Source organism: Phalacrocorax aristotelis, chromosome 4 (genome assembly GCF_949628215.1).
Source record: "Phalacrocorax aristotelis chromosome 4, bGulAri2.1, whole genome shotgun sequence".
Classification (NCBI taxonomy): Eukaryota; Metazoa; Chordata; class Aves; order Suliformes; family Phalacrocoracidae; genus Phalacrocorax; species Phalacrocorax aristotelis.
Window position 1 is genome coordinate 82663592 of NC_134279.1, and position 21388 is coordinate 82684979.

Below are 21388 nucleotides of genomic sequence, written 5' to 3' on the forward strand. Positions count from 1 at the left end.
GCACAAACCCTCTGAGACCTTCTGCGCGTGGCCGTAACGTGCTTGCCAGAACGGGGGGAGACGTCTAAGATTCTGCTTTTCATGCTGAGCTTGTATACGAACAGCCTGACTCACATTTGATGCTGCATGTGCTCCCTGCAGCGCGCCACGAGCTTGCGGGCTACGAGGGTTCTTTAGGACCGTTCCTTCTTTGCTCCCTAAAAGCAGGTCGCGAACACTGACGGGTAGCAGTAAGTCCCTGGGAGAGGGCTGGGCGAAGCAGAGCACATTGCTGCTGTGCTGTGCTGCTGCCCGGCTGTCTAATGAGATGCCCCCAGCTCGGAGGCAAAGCTGAAACAGCAACTGGTTCTTGGTGATTAAAGCAAGCTGAGCTCTTGGCGCTCAGAGAGTGGTGATTTGCAAACAAAACCAGCCCTTGTAGTGAATTAATTCTTGCTGTCCCTTGAAAACAAAATATATAATTAACTGATTTAATTGGCTGGAGAGAGCAAATTCCCATATTGGGTGGGAGTCCCTGGGTACGTGCTGCTTCTCACCCTGCTTGTGAAGCCACCGCATGATGCCTCTCGGTTTCTGCTGGGTGACGTTCCTGTGTGCAGTCAGAGAGCGAGCGGAGACACCGGTCTGGCCCCATCATCCTCGCGTGGTGGTGAAGGAGACAGCATCTCTGGGTGGGAGGGGAGAGCAGCTGCGTGTCGCCTGAAGTCCAGGCAGTCCTTCTCACCGAGCTCTCCGCATGACTCCCAAAATGCGCTGAGCATTAGCAATAGCCACAGGGGCAGCCAGTGGGAGGGAGAAACAGGCACCGGACCCTCCTGGCTTATATCACGCCAAGCAGCAGCCTGGCCTGTCGGAGCAGAGCTCAGGGGCTTGGTGTCTTTTATTCAGTGCAAACCCTTAAATCACACAGAAGCATAAGCCCTTTAAGTAGCTTCTGGGTAGCTTCTTGCATTTATTATCGATCTCAGATCCTCTCAGACAAGGGGTTTGTTGTCTTACAGAGACTCCTCTCCAGATCCTGCAGTGGGAGGTTATGTGCTTGGGGAGAATATCGCATAGGCACATACTTGTGACCCCTGCTTTGCATTTCTAATAATTTAATTATAATCCAGTAGAGCCTGTGAGGAAGAAAGCCGGTATGATTTCACAGGTCCCTGTAGTGTTTGTAAGTAGAAGATAACGACGCTTGTCGTACCTGTGCCTGTTAGATGGCTTCACCTCTGTTTTGTGTTTTATTTCCACCCAGTGAAAGACTACTTGCCGTCTCCAAAGCTGACCCACAAGAGAGCATTCAGTGATGATGTCTCCCAAGTCAGCCCGGTCCTGGAGCCTAAAGCAATCCAAAGCCTGAAGCCAAAGAACGATCCCGTGTCCCGGTCTTCCCTCTGCATCAACGGGAGCCACGTTTACAGTGACGAGCCTGCACCAAAGAGCCCCATGTCTGTCCCGCAGAGCTCTGCGCCGCTGTCCGTGCCCAGCAACCCCAGACGGCAGGAGGAGGGCTTCGGCTTCACTCCCCTCCATCCTGACTCCCACGAGGTGCCTTGGGTGCTCAGCAACTCTGAGAGGACACAGCAGAGAGACGAGCCCAGGTTCATCCCGTCTCCTCCCAGCTTAGCCTTGCAAGAAGAGCTCAAGGTCTCCACAAAAGCTGTCACTCTTAGTAACCATTTGGGCAGAGCTAAGATGGAAGAAAACAGTCGCTTAGAGAACAAGCCGACTCAAGCTGCAACACCCATGGTCTTCTCCGCGGAGCTGACGAAGGACAAACCACCCGAGGAAATGAAGAAGGAAGACAAGAAAGCAAAGGGCGGCCTCTTCCACCACGGGGGCAACAAGAGTGACGTGGGGAACAAAGACCATGGGGAGAAAGTCCACGCAGTGGCAGGGGGAGAGGAAAGGAATAAAACCAGCGGCTGGTTCAGTTCAAAGGAGACCAGAGAGTCCCCTCAGAAACCCAGGTCAGTGAAATGGGTGTGTTGACGTCTAGGCCATTAACTAGCTGCCCCAGCCTCCTGTCTTCAACGGCTGTGCTGTTAAATGCTCTCCAGCATCAGCAGAGGACCGGTCCCCATTGCTCAGTCAAGAGGATAGTGGGGGAAATGCTTCCTTGGTCTTAAATGTCTCAAAGGGAGGGTGATTTTTTTTTTTGGATCCTCCCCTGGCTTCTGCCACAAACCGACACGATTTGCCCTCCTGGGCCATGTTTCCCAGTTGGGGAAGGGAGGGGTCCCTTTCACGGGGAGGGAGACGTTTCCCTCTGCAGAAGTGAGGCTCAGTGCGGTCATGCTAGTGTTTCTGTGGCCTCGAAGTAAAGGTTCGTTATACTTTAACTAGCTAAAAAAGCTTCCCTGGCAATCAGTGTAAGATGTGAGACATAGTGATGTGTAATCGCATTTTTTTTTTATTAACATCTCACCCCCTCTATGTCACTGGTCTGGCCTGGGGGTGCGGTACTTTGGTAACTTGAGATATTATTAATATTTCTGAAGTAACTAATCCCAACCCTGCTCTTTCCTCTTCCTATCCCACCCCAGCCTTCCCTCCTGATTATGAATCTCTAATTATTCTCCATTTGTGTGATGATTCATCCCTCCAAATCCTCGGTATTTGTGGCACACAAAACGTGGTGTTCGTGCTGTTTCTGTGCGGGCTTTTTGTGACAGTGCGTCTCCCACATCCGTCCCCGTAGCCCACAGCAGCTGAGCTGGAGGTCCAGATGTCGACTGAGAGCCCGGTGTGGTATTACCATCGCTCAGCGAGAGGGAGAAGATGGGGTTAAAAGCAGCCAGAGGAAATAACTAGCAGTTGAGAGCTGGTTGAATCTGGAGGGTCGATTTATTATAGGGATTTTCTAATCTGGGATGACTTTAACCTAATTTATTAAGCAGAAGGATTTTAATTCAGTCTAAGCCTCCTTTAATGAGGAGGGTGCTCATGGTTTATTCAACCTAACCAGATTCCCACATAGGTTAAATTGCTTTTAAAGTGCTGCTCAAACGTAAGCGAGGGGGTGAGCACATCGCTCAGCTTCAGAACAGGGCCAGCCCCAAAAGTCCTCCTCTTCTCACCCCACAAGAAGATGTTGTGCTCATGGTGGTCTTTAAGGCCAACGGGAGGCAAGAACGTGCCGCCACCCCCGTTCCCAAGGACCGAAGGCCACGCATCCCTGTCCTGCGGTCACTCGAGAGGAGCACGTGCTGTCGGCGTGAGGATGGGCGAGGAGCCACAAGGGCTGGTAAGGCTCGGTCCTGCCCGCTGCCAGCGCTGCACGGGCAGAGCTGGGGACACCGAGGCAAGCGGGGAGCTGCTCCCCTGAGACACGATGCCCCATTGCACAGGGCCCAGAGCTCTTTGCCCTGAAGCCTTTCGTTGGGGAGCAAAGCCCGGCTCGCACAGGGGAGGCGATGGGGAAGGGAAAGACCAGGCAGGATGCAGGCTCTCCGTCCTCGAGCTGCCCCGGCAGCAGGAGGGATGAACGTGAGGTTCTGGCACTGCTGTGGCTGCATTCCTATGTATGGGTCTTTCATTTCCAGGGGACTCGAAACCCCGGTAGTTATTTGGTGTCACATCCCAGTGCAAGGTTTGTTTCTGGGTGAGACTAAAGAACTCTGGTTTCTGAATGCTGTGATTGAGGAAGGACAGACTATCACCACTCAAGGTCGTTCTCTTAATTTTTAAAAAATTTTACAGTAATAAACCTGCTGTTTGATTTAAGTCTGAGAATAGGGAAGATACTATATGAAACATAAACCCATAAAAAATCCTACCGTATTCAGGCACTGACTCCACAAGCTGCCTGGGCCAGCCAGCCAAGTACTGCGAGGCTACGATGTACGCGTGTGATGGGATGGGAGATGCAGAGGGCATCTCTGGAGCCTTTCCCTGAATCAACGGGTGAGAAACCGGTGGGTTTCCTCCTGCTTTGCAGTTCTAGGAAGGAGGCCGACACGCGTCGTGCGTTACAACCCAACGTCTGAGCCGTGCCTGCCCCGCTTCTCTGATGGACGCTGCTGTCCTCGAGGTGGGGATGTCTGATCTGGCTGTAAATCGGCTCCCGAGTGCCTGGAGCATCCAACCCAGCGGATTGTCACTGGGAGCACGGAGGTGCCCTTAAACATGGCTGGTTTGTAACAACCCTCTGCCTTTTTTTAAATGACAGCTGCTGGACCCATTCCCGGCATTATTCCTCTTACAGAGGGTTTTCACTCTTATTTTTTTAATCTACTTCATTGCTCACGGTTTGATTTCAAGCTAAGCTGAAGCTAAGCTTTGCTTAGAGTCGGTTTGCCATGGCGTGCCGAGGACCCCGTCTGCAGATGGCTGTCTTGTAAGGATAAACCTGGATGAGCTGTGCCACAGCAGCTCCTCCAGCTGGGGCTTTCTCTCCCCAGAATAGGAATTGCTTTGAGGCAGCACGGGCTGGAGGGAACAAATTCACAGGGGCCCCTTTTGGGGCATTCATAAACATCTGAATGGGCTTTAATTGCAGTTTGCAATTTGAAAATGGGAAGTAATGAGCTTAAACTGTAGCAAGGGAGATTTAAGGTAGTTTTTGGGAGAAGTCTCTAGTGGAGGATAGTGAAGTGCTAGAGCTGCCTGGCTGGGAGGGAGGAAAGCCCAGTGTATGGGGCTTTGGGGCCTGGGGGAGACGGGCACCTTTGGGGAATATTACAAGGAGCATTTGTCCTCGCGTATGGCCCAGGCTGGGTGGCGCGAGGTGGTGACTGAGTCTCGTTTGATGCAAAAGCGGTCTTTCCATCATCCCAGGGTGACGGACTGTCTCTAGTCTGGCTTTCTTCGTTCTTCATTTTTTCTGGCCATTAATTACCGCGTCCCTACTTCTTCTAATTATACAGAACTCTAACTTTTCTGATTTTATTCTGCTTCCTCACAACAAATGATCTCGTGGACCACGCCACTGCTTCAAGTCAAAGCTGTTGGAGAGCTTGTTATGCCTTGAAGGTGTCAGGTTGAACGTACAGTCCGGTGCCATCAGTATTGTGATAATTGAATGTGTGCGGTCTCTCGAGCGGACGATCGAAGAGTTAGCAGTGCTCATCTGCGGGTGTTTTATGGATGTCCACCTGCATCTGGAGGAGCTATTTGGTTACCAGTGTAACTCCTAGAGCTGAAGACGGATTGACCTTTGCTTTGCAGAGAGAACCAGCCTCTGAATCGAGCAGGTTTAAGTTTTTGACTTACCTGCAGAAAGGATTTTTTGCCTCCTGCTTTCCTGATTCTGGAAACTTGAGCTTTGCAGATCCTATCGGCTGAGCAAGCGGCATCGTCTCACCTTATTGGCCACCATGGATAGGTCAAGTTTCACGGGGAGGGAGCATCAAAAGCAGTCACCTTTGCAAGACCAAAAAACTCTACCTGTAATTAGTTAAAAGGTCTGTAATTAGAAAGATGCTTTACAGTTAAGGTTTAAATTAGCCTTCAGCTAAGACAAGTTTGGCACAGCTTGTCTTTAACGTCTTGCTCTTGGAAAACCACGCCCTTTCTAAAATAAGGAAGCCGCTGACTTTTGGCTGGTTTTAACTTTAGCCTTATAAAAAGGTTTTCTGTTCTGTTACGGGTGGTTTTTGCTGAGCCGTCGGCAAGCGTGCGCGAGCTGGTGCTGCCCTGCGAGCTGCAAACCTGCCCGCTCTCTTACCCAGAGAACGGTCTGGGCATTTCTGCCTTCAGCCCTTAATAACGCGTTTGTTCGCTGACTCGACGGGGAAGCGGGTCCCAAAGGCTGTGCCTTTCTGCCCCGGCTTTGCTAATCTGAGCCTGCTTTGGCTTTGATACTGGCTTGAATGCAAGCGGTAGGAAGATAGTGTTTGCTCTTTGGAGACCTGAATAAAAGACTGTTTGGGGTTTGTTGTTCTTAAGGTTGTGTGGTCAAGGGTTGTATGTAAGGAAGAAGCTCAGCAGGTTTATTTGAGGCAAGGCCTGGGGCTAAAACAATTGGTTTAACTGTTTTCAGGGTTTTCCACAATGTTATCAGAGCTCCACAGGTCTCGCTTCCTGCAGCGTGAATTGGGATGATAAAACGAGGCTGCATCTCATGCCTGGCAATAGGAAAAAAGAGAAATTGCACTCTCTTTTGTAAAGATGATTGCATTAGTGGCCTTTGCAGGTTAAAGCCCCTTCCCTCTGTCACTGCTTTCAGTGGGGTAAAATGTAACATCACTCCCCACCTTGGCTGTCACTCCTCTTTCCGTAGTCCCTACCCTGATATCCAGCAGTGAGGCCAAGTAGTGACTCGGATTCGCTCTTCATCATGTGCTCCTAAAAAGTGCATTTCCTAAATGCTGGAAATGGAAAGAAGGTTTTGAATGACTGGAGCGCGATCCTCGGACAGGCTGGCAGCGGGGATCGGTCATGAGAACCAGGGCGTCATGGATAACGGTGATGCTGCGGATGAGTCCGTCGCGGGAGCCGTCGGGGTCACATCTCTGGCACAAGTCTTATCCGCACGAGCTGCAAAACTGTGTGCCTGCAAAGGGTCACTCACAGGGTAAAAATGATCAGGGATGGAGCTGGATATTTTCCCTCTGGCCCGAGGGGTGCGGGGAGCCTGCAAGAGTGAAAAATGGCTCTTCAAATGCCTCTGCCTTCCTTTTGCCCGCTGAGCCTGCATTTCCCAGGGGTGGATATAAAGCAGGATGGTGAGTCGGATCCTAAGATGGCACCGGCTCAGCCCTGGTGAGACAAATCTGCTTTGTAGCTGTCCAGGTAGAGCACAGCCCGGCTCCCATGCCTAAAAGTGGGGATTGGGGTTAGCGCTTTGCATCTACCTGGGCTCCTACAGCCCAGATCCTCTCTCTGCTATTTTTTCCTTTATTCCTGTGGTTCTGGGGCAAATCTCTATAAAGCGGGACTTTTTTATTTTAATTGGGATGATGTGCAGGTGAGGACCAAGAGGAAAGCAAAGTGGTTATTGCGCGTATAGCTAAACCCCAGCTCTTGCCTCCAAAATTGCTATTTAAAAGCAGCATTTGCCTGTGTTCTCTGACTCCTTCCTTCTTGGGTTCCCACCCTGTACAAAAATGTCCTGGGCTGACATACCTGTCTCTTCCCAACCCCTTTCTGCACAAATCCTGCCGTGCCAGCCTCGCTCACACCGGTGGGAGGAAATTCCTGATCCCTGCCAGGCTTTGAAGCCGCCGCCGGGGCCTCCGGGACCGTGCTCCTGCTGGTTTTCCACCATCCCTGGCTCAGCCCGCTCACAGTGAGCCCCGGCTGCATGCTTGTCTACGGGAAAATGGTGCAAAAAGCAGCGTGAGAGTGGTAGGGTCACGGCGCTCCCCTGGATCCAGCTCTCCTAGGAGGGATTCTCCACTTGAGCTTCAGCGCAGCTCTTGACCTCGGCACATTATGGCTGGATTTGAGCCCTGCCCTCCCCAAACCCCTGCTTTTTCAGTGTGTGTGCTGTTTTATCTTCACAGTGCAGAGTTATGTACCCTCTTGCAGACGGGCTGCGATAGCTGGGGACGGTGCTCTGTGACTGTGGAGCTGGGGTGGCTGCCTTCAGCCTGAAATTCAGGCTGCGATCTGTAAGGGGAAAAAAAAAATCTCCCTGCATTGGACAAGCTGTTTCAAATAGACTTTCCGTCAGGGGGTTGCTCAGCAATATTTTATTTTCTTTTTTTTTTTTTTTTTTTTTTTCTGCTGAGAGGCTAAAACGCGTCTGTGAAGTGCTGCCAAACAAATAAATGAGGGCAGAAAGGTACCCGCTATTTATTTTGGCTGGCGGAGCTGTGTGCTGGGGTATGGGAGGAGGAGGGTGAGTCAGCGTTTCAATGCAGCAAAGATCTTCAATCAAGCTGCTGCAAGCGGAGGTTTCCCTCTAGAGGAATACACCATCCTCGGCTCCGTGTTTCCCTGAGCATTTCCAGCATCTCTTCATCGGAGAGGGGAAATGGGACTTTTTGTGGGGTGGGTTATATCTGGGGAGAGCAGGTCTGCTGCCAGCGCTGGGCTGGTAACCAAAACGGGGGACGCTTGTCCCAAGGAAAGGGGTTGAACGGTGACGGTGCAATTGGTGCTTTGAAAACCCAGGGGAAAGATGTGGGCTCTGCTGCCAGGAATTTGTGGCTGAGAGCAATTTGTGCAGCCCCTGAGCAAATCCTGGTGGGTCCCAGCAGGAACGGGGACAGGCAGTGGAAAGGAAATCTTGGTTTTGGAGGAGGAAAACTAGAATCTGACAAAAAAAGAGATGGATTTAACTTCTGTCTTTGTATCTTTAGTCTGGCTTGGGCTGCATATCTTGGGGGAGGATGATACGGGACCACTGCCTTGGCAGGGGTGAGTTTTGGGTCCTCCTGCACCGAGCCAGAAGCTACACTGCTTCTGATTTCCTTCCCTCCAAGAAGAGATTCATGTTCGCCCACCTTGTTCCCCAGGCAAAGTGTAACCTTCATTTTGCTGCATCCAGATGCTGATGTGTGGGTCACGATGGGCATGGGGCAATCAGGGGCGTGATGCAAGTGCCATTCTGATTCCTGGTGGCCTGGACCGCACAAGCAGCAGCTCAGGGCCGGGACCAGCTTGCTGGCATGGCCTAGAGCTGCCCTTTCTCAGCAGGTCCAGCACCCCTTGAGCCCCGTCATGACTTGGAGAAGGAAGACTGGGTCATCTTGGGTGCATTTGGAGAGACCTTGAAGCTGTTCCTCCACCCGTGCAGGTGGGGAATCAGAGCAATTCAGGTCACTGCCTGGGTGAGGGGCTGCTCTGGCACCAGCTGTCCCCTGGGGAAGGAACTTCAACCTCTCAGCCTTCTGGCAGCTGTGAAGGTCGTTAGCAGCAACTCTTCATTATGAGCCTGAAGCTGATAAATGCTCTGTAGCCATTTAGTGCTAGAGCCCGGCAGAGCTGGCTGGATCAGACCTTGGTTGCTCTTAGTCAGCACTAAATGCTGTTTAAGCAGAATCACAAATGAGGGATCTTCATCTGGACCAAAGCATTAAAACAAGTGCCAGCAAGAAGGAGCCATCGCAGGAGCAAGCAGAGGTAGGGCAGCAGCGTGTGCTGTTTGCAGCCGCCCTGAGATCGTGGTGTTTCAGGTTGGGCCTTGCTACCTTCCCTTTCCAGCTGGAAAGGAAAATTTGCTGTGTTTTGCCCTGTTCCACCACAGATAAAACCCATTTGTGGATCTTGTGAACTCACCCAGCGGTCCTTGGGTCATGGGCAGCTGTGCTCCTCTTCCGCAGAGCTTAAATTTGAGGGTGATTAGGGAAAAAAAGGCCAATTTGCAGTAAGTGGCAGTGAACAGGAGCATGTGTTCCAGTGTGTGTGTTCAGCTGAGGAGCACGGAGCTGCCCTGCAGCTGCAGGTATTTGTCTGCACCTTCTGCATTCAGAAAACCAGAAGAATTGAGGGACTCTGTCAATACAAGCCATAACCTTGAGACCTTCGAGGTGGGAAACACCGAATAGTGGTGATAGAGAGCTGGGGCGAGATGGGCTGCCCTGTACCCTCGTGCAAATGCTGCTGTGCTGCGCCACTGCTGCCTCATGGATGGTCTTCTTCAGAAGAGCAAGGAAGCCCTGTGGATGCTCTGGAGTGGGTCTTGTGCTGGAGGCAGGGTTCAGATGCGGAGCACCCCAACCATGTGCCGATCCCTGGGTCACAGTGTGCCCAGAGAGGCTGGCTCCCAAGCAGAGAGTGGCTGCCGGTCTCTCTGGGGTGGTTTGTGCCTAAAAGTCCATCACGTTCTCCATCAGCTTCTCCCATCGCTTCTCCTGGAGATTTTCTATGCTCGCTGAGAGCTTAAAACACGCAGGGAGAGCTGGGCTGCTCACAGTTATCTTCCGCAGAGGTGCGTGCCTGGCTGCCCTCAACAGGTTTTCCACCCTGCTGCACACCGTTGGCCCGAGCCGGAGGAGCACGTGGGGATGCGGTAGAGCACGGCAGGGACGGGCACGTCCACCATGGCCACCACTGCTGCTTTGCGACAGCAGGAGAGGGCACCCATGAGCTGTCTCTGCCCGCAGCACCAAGTGAGCTGCAGGTTAGAGTGGAAATGAAGGTTTTGAGGCTTTTTTTTGTGCCTGAATTACTAGTTCTGCTAAGTTGTATCTGGCGTAGTGTCTGATGGGTGCTGGAGTTGAGCCTGTTGCGCTCGGCCGCTTGCTGTGTGTGTTACCTACCTAAAAACCAGGACGGGGGGGACTTTGGTGGCATTGATTGCATAAATAGGCACCTTGACAAGGTAGCTGCTCAGAAGGTGATGTGTGAGGGGGGCTCTGAAGCTGCCAGGAGTGGGGAAAAGTGGGTCCTACCCTGCTGCTGCAGTGTGCAAGGGCTCCTGCCCGTCATGCATCGCTCACGGTCCAAGGCGCGTTGCCGATACATAACCCTGCCTGCTTTAAAAGCAGCCGATGCTCACTGCGCCTTCCCACATCCTTAACTTTTGCCTCAAGGTGGCATTTTTGCACTTCAAAATGTGTCTAAGGCTTTTTGCACATCCATAATAACAGATTAAAATAGCTGTCCAAGCAACTTTGCCATTTGACAGTACGCTGATCGTGATCTTCCAGTGCTGCTTGTGGTCCTGGTGAGCCACTCGGGTGAGGCAGGGTGGTACCGTCGTGTAGTTCCAGGGCTGGACCTACCCCGTGCATATTGGCAAAGCAATTACTTTATTCATTCCTCATTAAACTTTGATATGCCCGGTGCTGGCTGATCAATGTCCATATTTCTCCCAAGCCAAGACTGGGGTCTGTTTGGAGCTCAGCTGCTGTGGCCGATGCAGAAGGAAGTAGCCCCGCTGGCTTGGTTACGGGGCAGCGCAGCCGCACGTGCCGGTGCCGGGTGCTCCCATCCTGGGGACGGGATTGCTCCCGGCAGGGCTGAGTCAAGGGGACAGGGCTCAGGAGGAGGGAGAGTGGCAGTGGGAGCACCGGTTGGGGTGTGGGGTGTCCACACCGCACCCTTCGTGATGTGAAAACCTCCCAAGACGACCAGCCCTGGTCTGGCAGGTCGTCCTTGGGGGTGGTGATGCTCATTGCTGGAGGAGTTCCCAAAGGAAGATAATTAAATCCCAAAGAAAGGTCAGTGTAGTCCCTTGTGAAAAGGCAGCAAAGAACTGGCTGCCTGACTCGAGGCGAAGTGCAGGAGGAGACTGACAGTCTTAATTCAATCTGTGCTGAATCCCTCCCTCCTTGGGGTCCCCCGTGGGGGTTCAGGCATCTTGGGACCTCAGGCCAGAAGGGATGTGACGAAGGGCACATGGAGAGGCTGTGCAGAGTCAAGAGCGGAGCCAGGGCCACATCCCGGCCAGGTGCTCCCTCCTGCTCGGCTCTTGTTCCTTGGCCACCCGCAGCCGTGGTACCTCCCTCCTGTGCGAGAGGCAGCACGGCATCCGCTGTTGTCCTGGTAACAGGTAAACAAGTAACGAGGCATTGGGGTAAACTGGGAAAGACTCGCTCCTGTGTGCTGTTACTGGCTCAAGTAATCCCGACCCAAGAGCCCAGCCTGGCTTCTCATGCACAGCCTGTCCTGGGTATGCACCAGCGTTGGGACAAAAAGAAAATGAGCTGAGGTGGGAAAAACCTCTCGGACTCCTGAGTCTTGGGGCTTCCTAAGGCAGAAAGGGAGAATTTGGAGGACTGTTCTAGAAGAAGGGCTGCCCTTTCCTTTTTGTCGTGCATGCCCTTTCACGCCTTGACTCCATAATCATTGCTCTGCCTAACAAGAGAGACGAGTATGTATTTGATCATTGCATTGCTTTGAACCGAAGCATTTGTGGTGTGTGTGGTGTATGCTTACAGCACTGTCACAGCATTAACCAGGAGGACTGTTTTGTCTTCCCTCCACAGCCTGGAAGTGTCTCCTCAGGTAGAAACCAGCTCAGATGCTCCTTCTCATTTTCCTCCCTGCTCCCCTGCCCAGTTTCCTCCTGCTGCTGTAGCCCATCTCGCTAGCATGCCAAGCGCTAACCTCTCTCCCGCTATTGGAGACAGTCAGTCCGGATGCTTGTCCCCTACCAACCCATTCCTCAGCTCCCTGCAGAGCAATCCTTTCTTTGAGGACCTCCTCGCTGACCAGGTACTAAATTCTCATTCACCTACTCACTTTTTCTCTAGTTTCCCGTCTGGGCCACATGCTTCAACAGAGGTCGCTGGGAACTTTTATTCCTCTGAGGATTGCAGTCCCTCTGCCTCCCTAGGACATAAAGACTCAGAGAGGGAGTCTCCAGCCAAAAGCGTTTGTGTCCCTGTTCCAGAAACTACTCCCCCATCACAAGGAGACCTTCCTCCAGATGAGAAACCTGCTGTCCCTCCTCCCCTCTCAGAGTGGGATGATACCTTCGATGCCTTTGCAACCAGCAGGCTCAAACCAGAACCGAAGAAGGAAAACTTCTTTGCTTCGGTGGCGGCAGAGGACATGGCTTTCATCGATGATCCCGATGCTGCCAGCCCAACGGAAAGATCAGCCCAGCTGGCTCAGGAGAAGGGGACAAAGGTGTTTGAAAAGGCCGATTCACAAATCGGCAGTGAAATGCCTGCAGCTCTACGGTCTTGGACAAATTTCTCCAGTTTAGACGTGGGGGCAAACTTGGTGAGCACAACCCAGGAAGCGACCGTGATAGAGGATGTGCTGAGCCCTGTGTCTGCAGGGTCGATGGGAAGGAGGAGGAAAAGCAGCACGCCTACAGTCTGGACAGCCGCGTTTGCATTGGGAAATCCAGGGGAAAAAGAGGCTTCAACACCACTAACTGCTGAAAATAGTGCTAGGGAGGCAGGGGACAGTAATGAGGAGGAACCCTCTAGTTCAGGGACAAACGGATGGATGACCATAGCCACCGAAACCGCTCCTGACCTGTCAGAGAGTGCCCGAAGTGTGGCTGAGCAGGAGGGCGTGGGTCAGGAGAGCGCGTTCAGCCCGCAGCCAGCCTTCCTCAGCGAAGGCACCTTCGAAGCGAAGAGCGGATCTCGTGCCGCCGCTTGCATGTTGCCCAGAAGCACCTTCGCCCCCGAATCCGTCTCCGAAACCCTGCCAGGCAGCAACGTGGTGGCCGTGCCCCCGCGGGTGCTCGCAGATGTGGCAGCACGACAGTTCCCTGTGGCCCCCGAGCCAGCGATGGAGCCCCAGGGTGCTGCTAGCAAGGAGGACGCGTTCGACATACGGACTTCAGTCTACCGGCTCCAGGCTAGCATGCGGCTTGAGGCCAGTGAAAGCCGTGTAAAACTCAGCTCCGACATTCGTGAGAGGCACGTGGTCCTCTCTCCGTGGATGGGTACTCAAGAAAGGGAGGAGATGGCGGCCAGCTTGGCCGCGCCGCCCCCCAAACCTCCAAGGCGGTTTGCAGCCGCAGGCGGCGGAGGGGACAGCGAGGAGGAGGGTGCTAGCGACCCGCAGCCAGGCAGCGAGGAGCAATGGGAAGACATAGAAGGCCCGAAGGCAGATATGGAGCTGCCGAGGAGCAGTCTGAGCAGTGAGCCCTCTGTCCCGGCATCTCCCATCCCGCCTGCACTGGGAGCGGACGTAGCTGAAGCTGGGAGTGAGTTCCTGGTCTCTGAGGATGCCAAATCTGCCACTGCAGACTCAGCAGCTAATTTGGAGGCGAGAGCTAGCGATCTGGCAAAAGGGGACACCTCTCTGGGGGAAGACTGGTCAGAGATGAAAGAGACTGATGCAGCTGAGCAGTTTGAGACTTGCCCATCGAAGTTCTCCCGGGATGGATTAGGCCAGTCAGATGCCGAGGAGAGCTCAACCCAGCCAGGTTTATTTCCTCTGATGGGGGCTGCAGATGGTGCCAAGTGGGAGATGGCCTCCAAACAGGAGCCATTCCCTGAGGAGCTCAGTATGTCGGGACTAAACCCACCTTCCAAGTTAGACATGGGCCAGCCGGAAATCTTCTGGACGGCTCTGGAAGAGCAGGAGGCAGCCAGTCACCCCGCGGGTCTTGGCTCAGTGGCACGACCCCAAAGGTTAGCGCGTGGGGAGAGTCCACCCCAGCCAGAGCTGGCGTGGGGTGACGGTGAGGGGCGGCACGGGCCGGCGGCCGGCCCCGCTGGGCAAGCGGGAGGCCAGTCTGAGCCTTGTGCCCCCAAGGCAGTGGCCAGCCCTCCTGGGGAGGCAGAGCAGGGCAGACCCTCTGCCAGCAAGCCCGAGGGGCCGTGGCGCCGATGGGCGGCAGACAGCAGGATAGACTTCAAGAAGGCCGATTTCTGGAAGCCAGATAGGGTGGAGGAGAGGCGTGAGCAGGATGCTTCAGCCCCCAGAAATCCCTTTGCTTCGGCACGCAGCTCAAACACCCCAAGCAATCCCTTTGTGGAGAAGCCACCAGACCCCCTCCCTGTTCAAGCTGTGCTGCCCGAAAGGCTTGGTCAGGGAGGCTCCAGCTTCACCAACCTCCACGAGGAAGCCCTTGGGCAAGGCTTCCAGCCCACTAACCTTCCCAGGGACCCGCTAGGCAAGCCTCCTTTCCTGCATGACAGCCAGCCCTTGGCCTTCTCCACCCCTTTCCTTGTGGCTGCAACTAACCCTGAACAGTTTGATTTCCCTTCCCCTGTTGCGCGCCCCGCGAGCAGCGGGGTCCCTGCCGTGACCAGCCGCGCAGCCGCCCAGCCCTGCCCTTTGCCGCAGTCCGGTGACACACAAGCTTCAGCGCTCGTGGTTTTGCCCAGGGAGACACAGCCAGCTGAGAAGCCCTTTTTCCAGCAGACGACCAGGTGAGCACTCTCCGGGGAAGGCAAAGGGTGTGTATTTGGTAGAGGTGAACCCTGTCTCCCTTACGCTGTCGCCAGGGGGCCGATAAGTGGACCCCGGCTCAGTGTCAGCAGCTCACGATGGTGCTGACTCCAAGGAGGCCGCTCCATGTGTTGCTGCAGGTCCTTTCTCCTCTCACCTTCCCGTGGTCCCAGAGAGTCCAGATTATACAGCTTGAAGCCTTGGCACTCTCGGATCACGGTGGGGAATGGCCACCGGTGTCCTGCGTTTGCCCTAAACTAGGGCAAATGGCTTAACGCATCCAAGACCTGCCCCAGCTGAAAATTCAGCCGCAGCAGAATTGCATCCACATTTCACTCAGTGCTAATTTTGGCTCCATCATCTTCCCTGTGCTTGCAAAATAGGTGCCTTTTCCATGCCTGTCAGGATAGTTTCCAGCCATTAATGCTCTCATGAGTTCCTTCATGGCATGTGCGCAGCTACTGCCCCTTCCCTTTTCATTAATTCAGCTTTGGTTTCTTTCCTTTTTAAATGACCATCAGGTACTAAAAACCTTCTTCTCTCCAAAGCAAAAAAAAAAAAAGCAGTTTCACCAGGGTGGTGGCAAAATGCCGTTCTCCCCTCCCTCCTGCTGAGGTGCCCGTTGGTTATGAAGCAAGAGGGATTTACCTTAAGGATAACGGGAATGGGAAGGGCAGGTACCGTGGCGGTGCACCTGATGAAAGAAGGGGCTTTTACTCCTCCCAGGTCAGTCTTGGGCTTGTAGAAATGCCGTGAAGCAGAGAAAGGTGCTGAGTTTAGGGCATGGAATCTTGCTCTACGTCCTTCAGTTCATCTAGTTTTCCTGGTGCACCTTCCCCCTGGTGTTCCTGGGCAGGAGAGGACTGTCACGGGCTCTGTCTGCCCAGAGTATCAAGGATCAAGCTCTTAGGGTTTACATGGGGACCTGGGTCTTCTAGCAGTGATTTGTTCGATCAGCCTCACTTCTGTGACAGAAGGCAAATGGAGCTTCATGGGGGCACTGAAGTGATAAAGTCCTGTCTGGCCCAAGAATAATATTGGTTACTGGGGAGAGAAAGGGCAGGAGGATGGGGACAGCAGAACTTAGCTGATTCCCAGCCCTTCCGCATGGGGATCCCTCCTTGGTTCGAGTGTGCTTTTGACGTGCAAAATGGCCTCGGGAGCAAAGACCAGCAAGAGGTGGGTCTGTTAGCTGATTTTAAAATTTTTTTCTTCTTCACTGAGGCCAGATCCTCAAATAATTCTTAATTGGATTATTCATCCTCCAACAAACAACCTTGTTCAAAATTTGCAGGTAGCAGGTATACCAAGACCTCCTCAATTTTGGTGGTTTGTTATGTTTCATGGAAAGAGAAGTGTCCTGCAATCCCAAAGGGTAAATTAAGCAATAGGAGACGTGTAGTCCCAGGGCTCTTCTCGTCAATAGGATGTGCTCACAGTCATCTTCAGGCTTGACTGCATCCATCCAAGGGCTGACTGGCTCGTGGGAGGAAAAAGGGCTTGGTCCTAAGAGCTGGTTGTCGTGTCAGGGCTGGCTTCTGGCACCAGGCACATCTGAGAAATCCTTGAACACCTCTGCTCTGGTTTCTCTACCTGTAAAACGCAGATGTTTTGGACACTGGCTGCTGTGATTCAGGAAGCTTTGAAGAGTTACTGAGGTCTCTCTGGAAGGCTGAGGATCTGCACTACTCTATAAGGCTGGGGAGATGTGACTAGTTGTCATGGGGGGAGAGAGGCAAGGTGGAAAGGCCCTTTTCCAGGCCCCCGTGGTGATGCTTGCCTTTCCTAGAATCGTCTCCTATTAGGCTGGTCAGCAGCACGCAGGCAAAGAAAAGCCACAGCAGAAAAATGGTAGAAAGAAAAGGGAAAGCCTTAAAACTTAGGACAGGTATTAAGGTATAGCTGGGTCAAAAGTGGCCTCCTCTTCCATTGGATAAAGGAGGAGCTAGTACCTGCTGTGGATTATTGTGAGTCTGTTGTGCTGGGGTTATGTGCCCTCCTTGGGAGGGATGGAAGCTGGGTGTGGGGACCCACGTCTCTTCCCAGGTGGCCAGAGCAGCTCTCTGCTGGCCACCTTGTTCAACATGGCAAGTCAAGTGGTCAACCTGTATATCTGAGTGACACCGGCACCTCCTGCCTAGTCTGGCTGGGGCACTGCCCGGTCACAGTGAGCTGTGCCCTCCCGGAACAGCTTCTTGTGGGCCAGATTTGAAGATGCAGCTGGGGAATTCAGAGTCCAAAAGAGGATGTGTCGGGAATGCATTTGCAGATCCTTCCCCGCTCTCCTGCAGCGAGGGAGGGCTCTCACCGCAAAACTGTTGCCGCTGGGGAAAGGTGGGTGCTCGGAGCATGAGCTGCAACACTCAGGTGTGTGGAGGCTCCCCTTTCTGCGCTTTGGGAAGGGTGGGATGGTACCTTCACCGCTGGGAAGGAGACTCTGGTCACATCCCCTGGTACAAGGGGGACCTAAAGGACAGCCCATGACAGTGCTCTGGGGACTCCGCTGCCTTGGAGGAGCCCAGCAGTGGTGCAGCTCCTTACCCATCGATCGGGAAATCAGACGTGTGACTATGGCAGCATGTCATGGCACTTGTAGGTGACAGGACTGGGGACGTCACAGGTGCCGAGGTGGTACTGGCACACACTGCTTCGTGCCTTCCCAACGTCAGGAGTGCAGCAGAATCGTCCTCTTCTGGGAACAAGGTTTCAGGTTAAATCACAAGCCAGCCTTTGTGATCTGAACGTATACCCTGTGGAGCCCTTGGAGCTTGGAGAGTGGCTTGCCACGTCCGCAGATAGACCTGGGAGGAGAGTTGCTGATCCCGAGTTCAGTCATTCCGTTTGCTCCCATAGACCCCTTCTCCACAGAGGACTGGCCCTCAGGTGCTATGTGCTGCTGCAGGCACAGGAGGCTCATTTCCTTGGATTTGTTTCTTGTTCGTGGTGAGAAACATTTTAATGGGTTGATAAGGACTTAATTTCCAAGTTGCTGTAGGGGAATCTCCCCAGTTTTTCACTGTGCTCAGCAACGACCTCGGGAGCATCGGTGAAAGCTGTGCAAGGCTTGCTCAGAGAGAGGGGCCAGGGCTGTGCCACCGTCCTCCTGAGGTGTTTCATCTCAAATGCCTTAAGCTTCATCGTAGACTTATGTCCACTTGGAGATGCAGTACTGGGTTAGGCAGGTTGCTGGTGTGAGCAACTAATTCTGCTCTCAAGTTCTCATTCATCGACAGGCGGATGGAAACAGGTCCGACTTCTCAGCAGATCTGTCAGGACTTCAGACATGGCTATGAGGCAGCCTCTGTTCCCCTGGAAGTAGCCGGTGCTGACATCCCGGGGCGGGACGTGGGTGGAGGAATCCCTCCTGCTTTTGGGACCTCTTCAGAGCAACAAGGCGAGGGGGCAGAGCTTTGCTCAGCAGGAGCCCTGCACACACTACCCTCTCAGCAGGAAAGAATGGGATAAAGATTGTTTTTGTTTTTGGTTTTTTTTTTGTTTTGTTTTTTGTTTTTTGTTTTTTTTTAAATGCCTTTTGCAGCTCCGCAGAAATTACTGCGTTCCCAGTGTCCCAGTGGCAATGGGGCTGAAAGCTGCCTGCCACCAGACTCGCAGCGGGAAACGTTCCCCGGCTTTCAAAATGCCTCCAAGCTATCCCACTGCCATCCCAAGGCTGTTGCTTTCATTCTGTAGAGCAGCCTTGCTAAGTTTGGTCCAAAAGAGGTCCCCTTCAGAGGTCTGAGTGTCCGTGACGGCCAGCCACTGCCCTGCAGACCTCCTGCTTGGGGGTGTCGGCCTCCTGCTTCTGCAGCCATAGTCTGGTCTCAGTCTCTGCGCTGGCTGTGGGGATGCATGAGGTGAGGGTGGCATTTGGGGCTGCTTATCTTTGGATCTGGCTGTGATGAGCAGTTGTGCTGGCTCCCCAGCCGCTTTCCTTCCCAGACACTGTGTTTTGAGGAATAGTAGAAGTCCTACAGTGGTCTTCCTAGCCCAAAATGAGTGGGGCTCACTGCAGGATCTGGGGAAGGAGGCTAGGGGGGGTTCATGCAAGCAAAGTCATTACTTCTGTTTTTTAAAGGCCTTGGGAATGAGCAATTTTCAGGATCTGTACACGGCTTCTGGTCCGGTTCACCCTCACCCCATCTTACATCATAGCAGACGGAGAACTGCTGGACCACTTGTATGCGGTATCAGCGTCTGCAGCTCTGCTGGTGAAGGGTTCAGTCCAGGGTGATGAAGAGTACTTGAGGCTGATGTGCAGAACGGTGATTTCTCTACCGCCTGGTGCTGTCAGTGGACTCCCACTCTGATTTGTGGGATCCCTCTGCCCCTGTCAAGCTGTCCAGGAACCCTTGGCTATGTCCACGTGCTTGGACGGCTCTGACAAGGGGTGTTGATCCTTTGGCTTGTTGGAGCTGGTCAGCGGCTACCATTGCTGCCCTCTTCTAGCAAACGGGTGACAGGAGGCATCATCGTGGCTGAAGAGGACTTGCAGATGTGCCCTGTCAGCACAGTGAGGAGATCGCTTGGTACATCCTGATCCTGTCACCACTGACAAGGCACGAGGACACCAGCCTTGAGGACACTGGCCATCCACCTGATGCCTTATGTGACGTTACCTTCGTCCTAGCCGCACCCGTCATCTCTGACCTCCAGCAGGGCTGAAAGCCACCTGCTCTGCTTTTGAAAAGGAAATAAAGCACAGTCAAGCGGTTACAGCACAAGCCAGACTTGAGAGGCGTCTGTCCCAGCCCAGCTAACAGCTCACACAGGGGTTGCGGGTGTTATTCCTCCTCCCACAACCCATCCTATCAATAGCCTGAGGTCCCCATTTGTAAAGAGAGACTGCGCTTGGCTGCCTTGCTTGAGAGCTCCTGCGAGCAAGACGTCCCCCTTCCCCTGCAGCATTGTTCGGACGCATGGCAGTTGGGATTATCACCCTTTGCAGGGTGGCTGCCGCATCTGATGAGTGCAGGGGCTTTGCAGAGCCCCTGGGTGGATTTTACAATCTTTTCGTCCCGAGTATGGTGCACAGGTCTGCCTGTTCCTTGCAGGAAGGTAGCATCAGGTCACTTCTCTTTCCATCATGCTAAAAAGCAAGCTGCTTTGCTTAAGCCCAGAAGCAATCTTTTGGATGAAGAGTGAGGCAAAAATAAATGGAAATGTAATTCCTTAAGTGACAGAGAAGGTGCATTCAGACACCATCTCCTTGCCCCCCACTTTTGCCTAGTGGAGGGGCACAAATTTTGTGGTGTCTTCCAGGCAGATGGAGCCCAGCTCTTGGGCTGAGGCAGCGCAGGAGCTGATGCACAGTGGTGCAGGAGCATCCCTGAAGCATCAGTGGTAACCCAAGACACTAATCTGGGGGCTCCTGGGCAGCAAAATGCCCCTCTGGGCAGTGGGTGTAGCAGCTCCCAATTACATTGGACCTGGGTTAAATTTCCCCCAGCTGTGCCAACAGCTGGCAGCCAGGAGTTTCGACCCAGAACCCACTCAGCGTGGAGCGAGCAGCGTAGGTGTGGGCACGGGGACCTCTTCTGTATCTCTGCCGAACACATGTCCTGGGGATCCTTATCTCATCTCTGGGTGGAGACAGTGCCGGAGAGCGCTGTGGGCTGCCTGCTCTGCGGGACACTGGCTTTCCTCTCTCTTCTCGGAGCAGGTGAGCTTTGAGCAGCACAAGCACAGAGGATTTAGCTGTGTGGAGCTGACTAAATGTGATAAGTGGGTCCCATCCCCATAAAAACCATAGGGAAAGCCAGCAGCATCACTCCCCAGCTCGGCAGGGTGTTAACTGTCCGACCTCCTTGTTCTCCTTAGTCCCCACCCAGTGAAACCCATCAGCGCTGTGGTGCAAGAGGTCTCCAGCGAGAAGAAGCAGCAGCACAGGTCCAGCCTGACGACCGCTCTGAGCAACGGCCTGGAGAAGCTGAAGACGGTCACCACGAGCAGCGTCCAGCCTGTGGCCCCATCCTCTCACCCGGAGAAAACGGACGCGAAGAAGTTAAAGGTAGGAACCTACCGCTGAGGTGAGAGCTGCGTTCCCGCCTGCTCGAGATGTTCTGTAGTTGGTGGCAGAGGTGAGGAAAACTGGTGTAGGGGGAGGTAGAATGGGGTCCTGCCACAGCGTGAGCAGAACCACGTGGATTAACCCCAACATCTTTTATCCTGATTGCCCAGCCTCCCACTGGCTTCCCTTCCTCCGTGACCTGGCCTCTGGCCCTTCTCACCCCATCGTTCTTCTCCCATTGCTTGCTTTGGTTTGGGGGTTTTGTTGTACAGTGTGTGAGCGAATGCCTGGTTATCCGCAAGACACAAAAGGTGGAGGATGCGATAGCTGCCTGACTAAAGGCCTGAAGGATTTTTTTCTCCTGACAGAGGCAGAGGGAAGGTGCTTCCTGGAGCCTTGCTCAGATGCCGCTTGCCTGGCTGTATTTTAAATGCTGGCATGTTGAGGCGAGCAAAATACCTGTGTGGTATGTCTGAGGGCAGAGTCTCACAGGCTCGCCTTCTCCTTGCCTTTGCCTGCTGCCGCTCTGTTTGCCTCCCCAATGAAACATGTAAAATGCTGCCACTGGGGTTCACCTGAGTGGACTCCCCCGGGGCTGTCATCCTCTGGGAGCTCCTGAGGGGTCTTTCAGCTCTTAATTCTCTTCTTCTGCTGTGATCCAGGCCTGCTGCTGGAGGACTGGGGAAGGGG

General features: G+C 53.6%; 1 protein-coding gene across 3 annotated transcripts in view; it reads left to right on the plus strand.

Annotated features, from left to right (window-relative positions):
* Positions 1 to 21388, plus strand: part of RAB11FIP5 (RAB11 family interacting protein 5) — a 43050-nt gene that overhangs the window by 16847 nt on the left and 4815 nt on the right. The window contains exons 3-5 of one of the 3 annotated variants that reach the window (XM_075092253.1): positions 1247 to 1961; positions 12081 to 14672; positions 20509 to 20698. In XM_075092253.1, the coding sequence (XP_074948354.1) occupies positions 1247 to 1961; positions 12081 to 14672; positions 20509 to 20698 (3497 nt within the window). The remainder of the gene's footprint in view (positions 1 to 1246; positions 1962 to 12080; positions 14673 to 20508; positions 20699 to 21388) is intronic. The other 2 variants (XM_075092254.1, XM_075092255.1) reach the window with 2 other exon arrangements.